The sequence below is a fragment of the Balaenoptera physalus genome (genome assembly GCF_965194825.1).
Source record: "Balaenoptera physalus genome assembly, chromosome: 12".
NCBI classification, from domain to species: domain Eukaryota; kingdom Metazoa; phylum Chordata; class Mammalia; order Artiodactyla; family Balaenopteridae; genus Balaenoptera; species Balaenoptera physalus.
This window is the reverse complement of record NC_138897.1, coordinates 13,856,001-13,872,211: the sequence shown is the minus strand read 5'-3', so window position 1 is coordinate 13,872,211 and position 16,211 is coordinate 13,856,001. Positions and strand designations below refer to the sequence as shown.

Here is a 16,211-nt window from a genome sequence, read left to right as displayed (position 1 = left end):
AGGGAACTTTTCTGCTGATGGTGAGGGCTTCCTCTGGTTCTGGGGATTGTTTGCTGTATTATGGGAAGGGGTGGTCAGGGAATCTCTGAGAATTTTCTGAAAGCTATAGACCCTCTCTCCAGAAAAATGAATATATGCATATGTACTATTTAAGGGGCTTCACAGAACCCTCCCACTCTCCCAAACCACAAAGCCCGTTCATGGACCACCTTTATCCTGGGATGCTTTTTCTTTTTCTTTCCTGCCTCTTTATTTAGACTGCCACCGGGTCTAGCAGCTGGTCTTTGAATTATTTTATAACTATGAGGTAGCTCAATCGGGCCCTAAATGGAGACTGTTTTGCCCCATGCTGATGATGGCTCCTGGCTTATTGGGTAGAACAATGAATTTGAATCTGTTCTCCAAGGTTTGTGGTTTTGCTGCAACTACACAGATTCACTGATGGGTAAATTCTCTATCAGTTCTCAGTCAAACTGAAAGGAGGAGATAGGCCTGGGGATATTTTTCAAAGAACTGATATGTTTTTCCTCCAGAAGACCTCAACTTTTTTTTTCAAAGATTTTAAGTAATTTCCGTGTCTAAAAGTTTGGCTCTATGGTTCGTTTGCATTGGTCTCTTTCTTTTCTACAGGGTAATTTTCTTCCCACTGGTTGCACACACAGAGAGAACACGAGTATTTGGGGGTGTGGGGAGGAAGGAGGCGGAACCTCAGTGTGGCAGCTGCCACGTCTTGTGACACTGCAGGGGACAGACCTGTTTTTCAGTTGCTAACATCAGGAAGGTGATGTTTGCTGCTGTGTGAAAAGCAGCAGCAGTTCTTGGAAGAACAGCACTGGCCAAAGTGAAAGAGATCAATTTTTTCGTAGTGTCATGAAACCAAAAATGCGGATCCGAGCTCTCCTATAAGGAGTTAAAGCAGTGCCCATCTCTGCTTTTTTTATCTTTTTTTTCTCCAGCACTAAACATCTAGGCGTGGAAAGAAGGAAAAAAAAAAAAAAGTGTGTCATCAACTAAGTGGTATTAATTTGCAAAAAGTTTACACTGCTTTTTCTGTCTTAATCTGGTGCTCAGCCATATAAAACATCCATAGAGAGTTGCCAGCAAGTGGGCCAAATTCATGTTCGCCTGAGGAGAAGTAGCAGCCAGATTGATTTTTGAGGCTGTGCAGGTCTCTCCATAATTACTTCTACATAAACAGGCCTTCTGATTCCTGGTCAAAATAGCACTTTCTCATTATTGCTTTTTTTTAATTGTCATAGTTTATCTTCTATAAAATGTGTGAAAGAGGATGGAGCTTGGGTGAACGTTATAGGTGGGGTTAATCCTACACGATCTCCTGAAAGCCACTGTGCTCTCAGGACTTGAGGGAGGTGACCTTTTTATTGGCTTTTGGATTTTTATATGTGAGTATTTAAGAAGAAAAAAACTTACAACCAAATCAAGTGGTTTCTGCAGAAATGACAGGGTTGGGCGCCACCTAAGTAGGGAAAAGTATCTCCTTTACACCCAGCTTCCTTGTGAAGAGGATGATTGTTCTTCAAACAGCTCCACAAGCCTATCTTTCAAAAATAATACCCGACGGTAAGTCTGTCTTAGCAGTGTCACAGCTCTTAAAGCACAAGGAGAGTTATCAGCAAAAACCAATGAAAGGGGAAAACATACTTGTGGTTTTGTTTTGCGAAACCATGTCTTGATTTACGTCTTAAATTATCCTGATGACATGACGGTGGTTACCTTGGTTACAAGCCCTTTCACCTGGAGTTTGGAGAATTCTGTGTCTAGAAAATGATGTCATGTGAAAGAACAACTTCTTATGATTAATGTGTCACTAGTTGGCCTGTGACTTGCTTCTGGCTCCTGAGATCACTTAATTGGTTCAGACACTTCTGAACTGGAGAGAGGTGTTTGCTCCCAGGGCCCACAACAATTCTTCATGAGCACCAGCTACATGATTCTCTATCACATCTTTACTGAGGTTCCACTGAGACACGGAGACTTGGAAAAGCTTGGAAAACAAGTAGGGATTGGTGCTAGGGAATGGACAACACAAAGAGAATCAATAATTTGAGAAAGCAAGGCCCTCCATGGCCAGCCCCCCTAACCTGCAGCCTGTTGGCGCTCTTCACCTGCTCACCCACCTAAGTTTGGCCAACGCCAGCCTCAGCCATTTTTAGTGGGAATCTCTCACTTTCCTGCTTCTGCACTGTAACAGGTCTCCCCTAGTGTGGCCACTCTGTCCCCACACGGTCCCCTTTTCCAGAGCACCCAGCTCCTCCTGACCTTCAAGTCCCAGCTCAAATGCTGCTTCCTAAACCAGGGATGCATGTTAGCTGCCTGGGTGGCCACTCTCCCTTTCCGTGCCCTCGGCAGCCCCTCGTAATTCGTCTTGGCATCTTTCTCACTGAGCCCAGCACACTCGTACCTTTATCAACAGCCGTCTCTAGGCAGCCACGAACAGTTAGTTGGTAGGAATTGCCGTGACCTTCACCACTCCCGATCTTCCTCGTCTCTCCCATGGCAGCTTACTCACAGTATAAGTGAATAAATGTTCATAAGCTCATTCATTCATTCATTCATTCCTCCATACATCCAGTCATGAATAACTAAAGGAATAAGAGCCCATAGCTTCCTGTTTGTTCCCTAACTCACTCTCAGCCTCCTACCTCTTCGGTCTGTTCAGGGGAGCAGGGGGCCAGGCAGGGGATGGAAGGATGGCCGCTAGCTGTCCTGGGCAGACTTAGGTGTCCTGGGCAGAGGAGGCAGAGATGGCAGAAACAAGGATGCGCTGGTCCATCCAAGTGGCATAGACACACCTAGGCTAATGCCTGGGAGCCAAGGGCACTGGAGGATGAGAGTACACGCCTGACTCCATTGTCCCCCATCCTTGGTCTCCCATCCCTGGGCCCCACCCCGTCCTGAAATGACTATTCTTGACCATCCACTTCCATCCTGAAAGACAGATAAACATTCTCTTACCCCAGTTTTCTTCCCCTTCCTCCCCTCTCCCTGAGCAAAGGACAGTCCTCTGTTTCTAACTTTCTTCTCTCTCCTGTTGCAATGCCATCCACTAACTTGTGTTTGACTTTTAGCTAAGTATCGTAAGGGCAGGTATTAGCTCACTGATTCTATAAGTTAAAAATATTTTTTAATTCAGTTATTTGGTAATAAAATTCAGCATTCATTGATGCTAAAGGTCAATGCATTATTTCAAAATATAAGAAAAATTTGTTCACTGTATCTTTTAGTTTAGCCCTACTTCCCTTCCTTCTATTCTAATGGGGCTCATTTTGGAAGGGTTTCGTTTGTGAGCCATTCTAAGTAATTTTCAAGCATGATTCAGAATGGAACTATTAAATACTGTTTCCCTTCCCATATCATCATAGACCCAGTTTCTTCCAAATGCCTGAAACAGATCTTGCATTTCCATAAAAAGGAAAATCACATGAGAAGCATATGGGTTAAATATAAAATAAGTTTTTAAAAAATTCCAAAAGAACCCAATATAGCCTGGGTAATTTGAGTGGATTTGTGTATATTTTTAGTTCTTTTCCTTGGAAGAAAATCTACATGACAATTGGGTGATATTATTTGCTATAGTTCTTGTGATTTAATATTCATACGTTATGCATTTTAAACAACATAATAAGCCTTTGAGAAGACAAGTATGCATTACCTTGCTTAAAAAATGTAAATTGTGTCAAGGATTGAGTTCTTAAAAGGAATTTTGTTCTCTCTGCCGGAGAAATAGGGATTCCACGGGGCCTGCTATGCAAAGCAGGGGCTTAGCAAACTATAAACATCTTTCTGGTCATGATGAGACACTTCATTTATTCATTGTTTCTGTTGACTTAAAATGCTATTTTTAACTCTCTCAAGTGACCTGAAAATTTTTCTAGCTAAGTCACATTAAATATTAATGTTAAGCCAACCAACCCATTTTAAATGTTAGAAACTCTTCAGGTGTTCTAATTTAATAAAAACCCTCATGTCATGCTAGTTCTCAAATCATCCTTTTGGGTAGCCTTCACATAGAAGTCTATCAATCCCCTTGTGTTCAGAGGCACATTAAGCCTGTTCTGACATCCTGAAGGTTGCATTTTTATCAGTGACATTATAGGTATTAGTTACCAGGTGCTGGCTAAGTGCTTCGTGTAGGTATTACCTTCCCACTTCCTCACAGGAATCCTGTGGGCAAGGTCCTCGCCCAGGACCACAGAGCAAGTCAGCGATGAAACCATGACTCAACTATCTGATTCTGAAGCCTATGCCTTCAACCATGGCACTGTCTCCCCATAAATCAGTGCCAATGTTACTGATTTCATTTGTTTACCGTGCGCTGGAGAATCCTCACTGTGCTGTAGAATAAGGGCAAACTCGGGCTGGGATCATTGGCTACTCAGGCTGAGCACAGGGCAGTGGCCAGGCCAGGCCCAGAAGGTTCCATGGGAAGGGGCGCTAGTGTCTGTGCAGGAGGTGATGGCTACTTTGGCCTCTGAGTCCCCTTTTTTCTGTCAATTGTCTCAGGAAGTTACTGTTTTCACTATCACCGATTCTTTTGGGAGGAAAGCTCTTTCTTCCACGTGCCTCCAACCCCATCTTTTTTTGAAAGTAAAATAAAATTAAAATAAATGCCAGAGGCAGCTTGCTGGGGAAAGCTGGCGGAAAGACAGCTTCGGAGAGTAGGGAAGAGGGAAGTGACGGGCCTGGCTTTGCTCGTATTCCCATAGGTCTGTGGACTAATGGGACCTATGAAAGCCTTAAGCCTTCTTAAGGCATCTTGGACAAGCCTCATGCACCCCATCCCTCCCTTTCCACATTCCCCCCTTAACCAGCCACCAGCAAGGGAGAAGGTCTCCCCTGACATCAGAACATCCTGGGGTTTCCTTGGCTGTCAGTGGAGAGGGCTACCCCTTCCGGGCATGTACCAGCTGCGGAAACCCCGGCAACCATGCTCATTAGGGGGCCCGCAGCACCCACCTTGCTGACATGGGGTCCTTTTGACTCGCCATCCCTGGGCCTTGCCCTCTCAGGTCCATTCACACAACCGTGTAAAACCCTCTGAAAGGCAGAAAGCTGATTTCACGGAACGATTGCTTGTAAACAAGGACAGTTCATGACTGAGGCGTAATACAGGATAAGGATATTACCAACTCATTCAAAACCTTGACCTACTCTAGTGCTACGTTCAACTAGCTGCTGACTTGCATGATGAGAAATGAGATGGTGGGGGATTTGTGTAGAATTACATAGATGAGTGTTCAAAATGGAAACAGTCAGAATGATGGATTATTTCAGCAAAGAAAATAAAAGTTGGTTAGATTGCTAGAGGTAAGTGCCCTTTCAGTCTTCAAGGTATTTTGAAGTCCTTCAACAAGACAGGGATGGAAAGATAGCATGACCGCCCAGTACATTTCCCGAATCTCGTTTCCTGGGGAGTTCCATGAGCACAAACATTACATTCTGGGAGTAATGATGCCAGCATTGTACCTGTGAGAAATTCTGTGCTATTTCCCAAGCATTTTCAAATCCACTGTCTCGTTTGACCCTATGCCATCCTGCTGGCTATTCACGCGTTCATTTATTCATTCATTTAACATTTATCATATGCCTGCTCTGGGCGGCTGCACGCTGCCAGGCTAGCTGGGCTTGAAAATTGATGCTTGTTTCATAAAGAGCAGACCGAGTTGTTAGGTAGTTTGTCCCAATTCCACAGCTAGTGGAGGCCGAGCCAGGGCAGGACCAGAGCTTTCAGGGTCCTGCACTCTCCTCTGTCCCAACCCCATTTCTGTCCCTCCTGTACTTGGGCCGCCACTGAAACCACCACCCTTTTAGTCACCAGTCATGCTCTTCTTTTTTTTTTTTTTTTTAACATCTTTATTGGAGTATAATTGCTTTACAATGGTGTGTTAGTTTCTGCTTTGTAACAAAGTGAATTAGTTATACATATACATATGTTCCCATATCTCTTCCCTCTTGCATCTCCCTCCCTCCCACCCTCTCTATCCCACCCTTCTAGGTGGTCATAAAGCAACCGAGCTGATCTCCCTGTGCTATGCGGCTGCTTCCCACTAGCTATCTGTTTTACGTTTGGTAGTGTATATATGTCCATGCCACTCTCTCACTTTGTCCCAGCTTACCCTTCCCCCTCCCCATATCCTCAAATCCATTCTCTAGTAGGTCTGTGTCTTTATTCCCATCTTGCCCCTAGGTTCTTCATGACCTTTTTTTTTTTTTTTTCTCGGATACGACCCAGCAATCCCACTACTGGGCATATACCCTGAGAAAACCATAATTCAAAAACAGTCATGTACCAAAATGTTCACTGCAGCTCTATTTACAATAGCCAGGACATGGAAGCAACCTAAGTGTCCATCAACAGATGAATGGATAAAGAAGATGTGGCACATATATACAATGGAATATTACTCAGCCATAAAAAGAAACGAAATGGAGTTATTTGTAGTGAGGTGGATGGACCTAGAGTCTGTCATACAGAGTGAAGTAAGTCAGAAAGAGAAAAACAAATACCATATGCTAACACATGTATATGGAACCAGTCATGCTCTTAAGAGAGTGAAACACCACTCTAAGCTGCTAAAGGCTCTTTGCTGTTGAAGTTGAGACAGGTGAGACTAGGATGCCACAGATGTTAGTAGATTACTTGCAGGTGAGTCTGCATTGTGATGAGGCTGGAGAAAGAAGGCTGTTAGACAGTTTTCATCCCTGAAGCCATGTCAGTCATAGAGGGGGAAAAAGAAGCAAGCCTGGAATGCTCATCTGAGGAGGAACTGCGAGCTGGTGTTTGTAATGCAGCCAGCCTGGCACAGAGGGGGCATGCAGTAAATTCCGGATTTGAGGTGTTCCATCACTATTAGTATTGTAATAGTGATCCAGCTTAATCTTAATCTAGCTTCACTTAACCATAGATTAGCCCACATCCTCCTAACCTCTGTAGAGTGGCCTGACGGAAGCCGACAGCACACTGATTACTCACAGCTAATGGGTCACTCTAGGACACCCCGGACCTTCTGCTGCCGCCCACAGAATGGCCACGCTTACTAAAATCCACAGGTCTGCCCAGTCCTATGAGCGTGAGTTGATCCTGTTGTAATTTAAAACTTTAACTGTTGCATTAACTGGTTAAAAAAAAAAATGAAGTTGATAAGCATGAGAATTATTTCTATGAAAACTATTAAGTGCTTCAGGAAGATTCAAAGAATGAGCTGCTAAAATCTTTTTGCTGTTGAAGTTGAGAGGGTGAGGTGATGAAAGGTTGAGGCAATAAAACTCTAGAAGGATTCTGCACTTAGACTACTTGGCAGCTGGCTTGGTTCTCATTTCACTTTAAAGAAACCAAAACGAGATCGGAGGCAAAGCCTGACAGGTATAATTGATACAGTCAGCAGACCTTTTCTCAAAGGAACAAGCCTCAGTTCTCTATCAGAAAGTGGGTGTTGAAAGTTTTATAGCGGGTGGCAAGTGGCTTGAACACCAGGGAAACATCTCATAGAGTCCACATTTTAGGAGCACCGGTGGGTAGCCTCTGCAACTCAAGAGTTTTACCGAACATTGAGTTCTTTATCAATAGAGAAACTTAGATTGGCAAATGTGTCTGCAATATTGAAACATGTCCAACTTATAAGATGTTACCTCCAAAAAGGGTAACATTAAATTAGAGCATCAGTGAGGGGGGGAGGGGGAAACAGAGCAGCACTCCTTATAGCTGTCTGCCACCTGCTACAAAGTTTCCAGAGCCCAGTGAAAAGTGCATATATGAAGCCCCTTGTGCAAAAATTAGTAAGAATTTCAAGATGATGACAACAGAACATTAAACAAGCACGGGGCCCTTCTGAGCATAGGGCCCTGTGCGACTGCACAAGTCACATGCCCCTGAAGATGGCTCTGCTGTCACTTACTCTTACTGGCAAATAAGTAGAGCTTTTTAAAGTTTAGTCTGTACCAGTTTACTACTCTCATAAAAGTCAGTGTGAATGGAACAGACTTGGACTTGATCGAAGGTAGTTTTTGTCATTAATTGTACTTTCGATGAAGAAACACATGAAGAATAAAATTGAGAATCTCATACTCTTTCTAGGTAGCTTTTCTTTACATCCTAATCGTCAGGAATTTAAAGGCCTTTTTTTGGTCCTCCCCTCTGTACTGTGTCCCCTGCAAGAATAATATTCTTGATCCAGTCTATGGATCGAAGAATTACGAAATGTTTAAATATATTTCTTAGGAAAAAGGGTTTGAGTTCCATTTGGAAAAAAATATAGAAAATAAGGATATCGATCCTATAGAATATATCAAAAATATATTGTTGACCATGAGGCAAAGGCATGGAATGACATTTTTTTGTTTTTTGGTTTTTTGGCTGCACGGCATGTGGGATCTTAGTTCCCTGACCAGGGATCAAACCCGTGCCCCTTAACGTTGGAAGCGTGGAGTCTTAACCACTGGACCGCCAGGGAAGTCCCCTGGAATGAAATTCTGAAGAAGAAAAGTTTAACACAAAATCTTGATGTGTAAGATAATGGTTAAAAAAAAAATGGGTTTTTATCTGAGTTCAGACAAACTGAAGAGTCTGATGAGGAAGGTAAACAACAATGGAGTCATGATGATGATTTGCTGGAAAATAAAATTTTAAATGATGGAGAAATTATATATACCATGACATAAACAGATAAATCCATATGAAGAGGACAAAAAAGATATTAAATTCAAGACCATAGATCAATCACGCAGCGGCTAGCACTGCCCTGTGTGTAGGTTTACATGATCTTGAAGAACAATAGAATCATGATGTTCTTCAATGTTGTAATAATAAAAAGCTAAAGGAATTATACCATGAAAAAAATCATACTTTAAAGCAACTTAAATTTGCTGCTCTTATTAAATAATCATGGTATTTTATTTTTTATTTTTATATTTTTTTTTATTTTTTTATTTTTAAACAGTACATTTTAAATTGGAATATGGTCTATGGTATACACATATTATTTTTGATTTCTCACTTTGACTTTTTCTGTTAACTAGTGATCCCTCAACTAGGAAGACTTCTCCTGTGTTACTATGCTCATTCATGCTGCTGCTGCTACAGTAGAGACCTTATATCGGCTCTCAGTTAGTAGTTGTTGAGTTACTTGAAAAAGTCATCTACAACTTCACCTCTTCAACATCTTTTTAAACTTAAAACATATAACTTGCATTCACACATTGATTTTTTAGTATAGGGACATATGTGTTGGCTGAATATAGTTTCCTGAGCCTTTTTCACGTTAACCACACCATCTTAATTTCCAGGCATAACAAGTCTGAATGCAAACTCCTTCTGCATTTTTAAAGTCTCCTTTTCATTTTTTCTTTTAACAGCTGCCTTGCCCACGCCACCACACACCAGTTCAGCAGCTTGCTGATGCCTTTTGTTTTGCATTTAGTGGTTCACATTTATTTGGGTCCTTGCAAAGCATTCACTTTAGTTTTCTTAGAAACATTTGCCTTTTTTTCACACTTACTTACATTTCACAACTTTACATAAAGATACAGACAGACCTTGGAGATACTGCAGGTTCAGTTCCAGGCCACCGCAATAAAGCAAACACCACAATAAAGTGAGTCACACGAATTTTTTTGGTTTCCCAGTGCATATAAAGTTATGTTTACACTATACTGTAGTCTATTAAGTGTGCAATGGCATGTCTAAAAGAATAATGTACATACTCAGTTTAAAAATACTTATTGCCAAAAATGCTAACCATCATCTGACAATGCAGGGTTGCCACAGACCTTCAACTTGTAAAAAACGCAGTATTTTCAAAGCACAGTAAACCCAAGAGCAAGAAAACGAGGTACGCTTGTATTTCATTAGATTTCCTAATAGGTTCAACTAGTTAAAAACAGACTTAAGAACTAACTTGGTAGCTGGTGAGAGCAGAAAGACATAGGCATAATAGAGAGTAGACCTGTAGCGTGGAGTACGCGCGATGTTATGAGCACCTGTCTATGTTTTTTTTTAATTTTTATTTTATATTGGAGGATAGTTGATTCACAGTGTTGTGTTAGTTTCAGGTGTACAGCAAAGCGCTTCAGTTATGCATATACATATATCTATTCTTTTTCAAATTCTTTCCCAATTTAGGTTATTGCGAACATTGAGTAGAGTTACGTATGCTATACAGTAGGTCTCTGTTGGTTATCTATTTTAAATATAGTAGTGTGTATATGTCAATCCCAAACCCCCAATTTATCCTCCCCCTCCACCTTTCCCCTTTGGTAACCATAAGTTTGTTTTCTAAGTCTATGAGTCTGTTTCTGTTTTGTAAACAAGTTCATTTGTATCATTTTTTTTAGATTCCACATTTAAGTGATATCATATGATGTTTGTCTTTCTCTGTCTGACTTAACTTCACTTAGTATGATAATCTCTAGGTCCATCCATGTTGCTGCAAATGGCATTATTTCATTCTTTTTAATGGCTGAGTAATATTCCATTGTATATACGTACCACAATGGATTCTCTTTATCCATTCATTTGTTGATGGACATTTAGGTTGTTTCCATGTGTTGGCTCTTGTAAACAGCACTGCAACGAACACTGGGGTGCATGTATCCTTTCCAACCATAGTTTTCTCTGGATATATGCCCAGGAGTGGGATTGCTGGATCATGTCTGTGTATTTTAGAGGTAATGGAGAACATGGGTCAATCTGCCTAGTTGGTGAATGGAATACTAGCTGTACTTGCCCAAGTCACTTGGGGGAATTAATAGGCAAATAAATCCCTGCCACCACCCATCTAGGAACATCCCCAATACAACTGCCAACGGGAGAAAGAGTGTGAGTCACAAATCCTTCCTTGTGACTTTCAATTTGTTGCTCATATTTGAAATCTCTGTTTTCATTGAAATCCCTGTAATGGGCCACTGTGCCTGTCTCAGGATCTCTGAAGGTACCCTGTGGGTGGAGGGAAGGCTCCTGGTATTTCCTGAATGCTGTTGGTATTTCAGTCAGACCATCCAAAATATGCCTTCCACATCTGGGAGAAATCTCTTCATGGAGAGTAATGACAGAAACGATTTTATTTGTGTAATTATTATTAAGCTTTGTCACAACACAGAAGAAAAAAAAAAAGATGAGGTTAATAGTGAGGCACTGTTTTTATGTTCACCTTCCCTGGTCAGGCTGAAAGATTCTGCTTGTGATGCTGAGTGTTGGGGCATTTCTGCATCTGCTTGGTTTGTGGCATTTATTTTCACCTGGGTCATTTGTAGAGCATCAGTCTTTAACATAGGAGAATAAGAGGTAGTAGGTTTCCTAACAGTTGTTGAACTTTCTATTTGTTTTTCAAAAGGCCCACTAATTAAAGACTGGCTAAATCCAGTCACCCACAAAAAGTGATGGTAGAACCCCCTGAGGACAAAACACCTCCCAGGGATCAGAAGGAAAGAGTGATTTGTAAGATTGTTTTTGTTTGGTTGGTTGGCTTTTCTCCATTTTAGTCTTGTGAATCTCTTTTTTTTCTAGGAGTTTAAAAAAATGTTAAGGAAATTAATTTCTGCTAAATACTGAGCCCGGGTGGCCCCATGGCCCTCCAGGGCTGAGCTTAGGGACCGCTCCAGGGAGGGTGAAAAGATGTGAAAGAGTCTGGTCAGAGAGGAGGCTGGGCTGCGGTGGGCTCCAGGGTCCTAACGGGCAGCAACCTTCGCTGCAGCCTTTGCTTCCCTTCCTGATGCATTTGACCATTGCTGAGCCATTGGCTGTGTTTGCTGCGTATCCATCACGTGCGCACACCCTTTTGCAACATCTGAATCCCGTCTGTGATTCTGCGATGCGGGCGGGCTCTCCTGCCAGTGTCCCCCGAGGTCAATGTGGCCAACGACAGAACTTGAGGATGGCCCACTGTCGTGCTTCTCTTCCCTCGTCTTCTTTCTCTCTCCCTCCCTTTTTCCTTCCTCCACCTCAGTCAGGCCCGGTGAGACGGCAAAGGAAGGAACCCCGGGGAGCGCCCCATGCATTTTAGGAGACGGGTGGGTGAGGCGGGGCCGCCCGTGAGAGGGCTGGGGCGCCAGCGCCCCTCCATTCATTGGGAAACTTTGCTCTCACAAGACCAAGTTCTCGCCCAGAACTGATGATGACTCACCCTCTGCGTGTTCTCTCTTCCTCTCCCCTTGTAGGAAATGTGACTGGAAACAGTAACTCCACGTTTATTTCCAGCGGGCAGGTGATGAATTTCAAGGGCGACATCATCGTGGTCTACGTCAGTCAGAACTCGCAGGAGGGGCCGGCGGGGCCGGGCGGCGGCGCGGGGGAGCCGGTGGGCCGCCCGGTGCAGGAGGAGAGCCCGCCGTGCTGCGACTCGTTCGCCGGCCTCGGGCCGCGCTTCCCGGACACGTGCGCCGGCCTCGAGGTGGGCCCGGGGCTGCAGGAGCGAGGCGCCCCCGGGCCCGACAAGGCCTCGCGGCCGGTGCAGGAGCAGGGGGAGGCCGAGGCCGGCGCGCCCGAGACGCGGCGCTGAGCAGCCGAGAACCCGCTGCGGTTCGCAGCGCCCCTCGGAGCCGCGATGCAGCTGGGCGGGCACGGAGCTGCGGCCCTTCCATCCCGCCCTCTGCGCCGCGCACGTCGGGAGCCGCGTCCCCACCTGACGATGCCGCCGCGCATCCGCGCCTGGGCGGGCCTGAGGGCGGGGCCTGGGATGGGGCGGGGCCGTGGCCCCAGAGGTGTGCCTTGCCGCCCTTCCGTTCGGTACACCTGCATCAAATGACCGGACGTTCTTTATCCATTTTGTTCTAAATAGAATCGGGGACTTTAAAAACAAACAAGCAAACAAAAGTACATTTGCTATTACTACTCACTTCCATCCACAGTCACGTGTCAACTAATTGCACAGGTACACGTTGATCTCGGTTACTCCACTTTTTATCTCCTTCTATAGTTTTTCTTCTTCTACTTCCACCTCCCATTGTTAGTTCATCAGTAGTTTGTCTCTTTATGGCATCTGTTTTTATGGCTGTCCTGTTCTATTTGGGTCTGTATCCCTCCCCCCACCCCGTCCTCCATATTTGATATTTGTATTTCACTGTCTCTCATAACGTTTCTCTTGATACTGTCCGCCCTTTTTTCTTTTTGCTATTTAACGATTTTCTTGAAAAGTCACCTAAGGGTGATGGTCTTCTTTATACGTTTTCTTTTGGTCCCTTCTCACGAGTAGATGCCTGTGTTTGGGTGACGGCGGGGGTGGGGAGAGGTGAGGTATCTGCACTAAGCACTTTTGGAAGAAGGCTGGAAATGTGAAGCCTGGGGGAGGCTCAGAGAGCAAGAGGAGGGACTTTTAGCGTTCGAAAACTTTTCTGAGTTCTCAGTTTTCTAAACGAAGGAAAAGGGGAAACCCCATTTTCCCCCTGAATGTTTTTTAAGTTTGTGTCAATTTCTAGGCAGCACTAAGTTGCAATTCGTGTCTGCCTCCTTTACTCCATCTCAAAATGGTTCATTCCCCCCGGGTGAATGCAGTACCCTTCCCAGCAGAGGCAATCAGGTACTTGGGAAACTAAATCTCTAAAAATCCAAGTTGCTGCACTTGGCATTCTTATTCTTGATGTCTCCCTGGAAAAGATGTGGAAAATGAGTAGGACATGGGATGGCCTGCACACACGGTGAAAGGAAGGTGCCAGGAAAGTTCAAGAAAGGAAGAATAAAGTGCATTTGTTTTCTTTCTAAACAAGAATAGCATAAATGTGTTTAGGCAGTAGGCACCATTTTCTTCCTAAAAAATCGTGTATCTGTAATTTAGCCTTGTAGAAGTGGAAAACATCATTTTCCATGCGTTTACATTAAAAACCAAATCCTTACATTGTGAATTTAAGAAAACTTATCATAGAGGTGCTTTTCTCTTAGCGTCAGTGCTCTTGTGAGGAAACATACAATGTGAGTCAGATTGAAAGGAATTACCTAGGATGTTTCATCTGCTGTGGCCAGTGAGCATTTGTTCTCCTCAAATACTAAAGTTAAAATATCTAAGCACATTAAAATTAATTTTGCAGATCTGGTTGGTTTTAAGAGTGCTGATAGTGGTCACTGCCCAGACTTTAATGGCCACAAATGCCCAGCTGAAGGGAATGATCGTTGATCACTGGTTTCTCCCTGTTGGTTGCAGGTCTCTTGGAATTGCTAGAATAGTAACCATCAATTATGACTTTTAATGGAGAAGCGGAGGTGGTTCTATAATTTATGGGGCTTCTTAGCGGACATGAAAAACTGCAGGAAATAACTGTGTTGCCAGGATGATCCATCGGTGGGAATTTACTGTCTGTGCTGCCCTTTTAGTTCACATCCATCCAAAGAGAGATGTTATAAAAATGGAAGAAACCATTAAACCTTTTGACATGTTAAACAAGTATAGTTCACAAAGGAGAAGGCTGAGCTAAAGACCCAAGTTTCTACTGTGACTGTCATCATCTCACTGATACTTTCCTTTTTTTTCCTATAAAAAGGCACTAATTTTTGACATTTTCCCAAACTAGAGATAACATAAGGATGCTACAGTGAATGTTAAAGTATCTTGAGCTCCTTAAATAAAAGGTGCTAAATAAATACATAAGAATCTACTTTCAGAAAAAGGTAGTATTCTTTCCCACGCTGATCCCTACTGATTCTATATTGATCCAAAGACAATTAAATGATAGGAGGTATATAGCAAATATAGGTCTGTGTGTATTATAGAGATGTATATGACAAATGTAAACAGAATGAAATGAAGACAATAATGAAAAACTGGGGTATGTGATAAAGAGATTATTAAACTTATATTTGATGATAAAATTTTTTTTTCATGGCTTGTTTAAACAAAGCTTTTTGTGAAATAATGATCTGACGTCTTTCTGATCTCTATGATGTGCTGTGGTATCAAATGTTAGTTATATGGTGTCATTGGTAGAAACCTCAACAAGAGTTGGACAGAAAGTGCCTTGTTTTAATAATATATCTACCATTGATCTCATAAGTAAAATTCTTTAAAATGTAGGTTGGCTAGGCAGTGAAAGAGTTGAAACGGAAATGGAGTCTCGTGTTTTCTACCCACACCTAATTCAGCTATCAGAAGTAGGAAGAATTAATTTCTTCTCTCTACCTGCAAGCACAAAGAGTAGTTTGAATGTAAAGTATTGGAACCTTCCTATGGCAAGGGAAAAGAGGGCTCCTGCTGTGTAACAAGCTACCCCAAAACTTAGTGGTTTAAAACAACCACCATTGATCTAGCTCCCAGCCCTGCGGGTTGGCTCAGCTCGGTTGGTTCATTAGGCCTGGACGAGCCCAGCTGGGCTTGCTGACCTGCGTGCGGCCTGCAGGCTGACTGGCTGGGGGAAGGCTGGCCGGACTGAGCCCTGTCCACGCGGTCCCTCGTCCTCCCAGCAGGCTGCCCTGGCCTTCTTCTCATGGTGGTGCCTGGGTTCCGAGAGCAAACAAAACCATATCAGGCTTTTTGAGACCTAGGCTTGAACTGGTGTGCTGTCACTTCTGCCACATTCTGTTGGCCAAAGTAAGACACAGGGTAGCCAGATTGAAGGGGTGAGGACACAGAGTTACAGGGTGACACTGAGAGAGTGGTAGATACCAGGAGGGGAGAATGGGGCCCTTTTGCCCTCTCTACCACGGGAACATTGTTCATAATCAAATGGTGCTGGGGAGAGTGCAGCTGGGAGCAGGAGAGGAACGTTTCCCAGCCCCCAATAAGTGCTTCCTTCTTTGGTGACCAGATTCCTTTGATGCAGAGTACAGTCAATTCCTACAAATGAGAGACTTCCACGTTCATATGTAAGTATTGAGATTCCTTCCAAAGCCAAATATCCATGATGAGGGAACTGGGTCTATGGTACTACTGCATTCCATTGGCACAGATCGTGGAAAAGTGACAATTTGTAAAGTCAAGAAAACTGGTGAGATCCTTTGGGTAGAAGAACCTGCTACATAAACAGATAAACGATGTCCTGTTCACCCTTTAGGCTGATTCAACAAACAAACTCTTTATGGTTAGGTACTCGGCAAAAGGGTGAGCTTGAGCAGAAGTACTGTCTTCGGTGGAAGAGGCATAATTTTGAAATGTTTGCTCTTTGACAGTCTCTGATGGCACATGACTCTCCTTGGCCATCTGCTTTGGGGAGCTCTGGGCATGAGTTGCATAACCTCTTTTTGCGAGAAAGGATAAATCATTCAAAGGCCTAAA

At 43.4% G+C, this 16,211-nt stretch overlaps 1 protein-coding gene across 8 annotated transcripts in view; it reads left to right on the top strand.

Moving 5' to 3' along the window:
- The window catches only part of TNFRSF11A (TNF receptor superfamily member 11a), a 161,854-nt gene that overhangs the window by 42,245 nt on the left and 103,398 nt on the right, over nucleotides 1-16,211 (top strand). For 5 of the 8 annotated variants that reach the window (XM_082416924.1, XM_082416923.1, XM_082416922.1 and 2 more), the window contains one exon: nucleotides 12,172-14,812. The exons of the other annotated variants lie outside the window; for them this stretch is intronic. In XM_082416924.1, coding sequence (XP_082273050.1) covers nucleotides 12,172-12,512 — 341 coding nt within the window. In that variant the 3' untranslated portion in view covers nucleotides 12,513-14,812. Of the gene's footprint in view, nucleotides 1-12,171; nucleotides 14,813-16,211 lie in introns of those variants that run through there. 8 annotated transcript variants of the gene reach the window in all.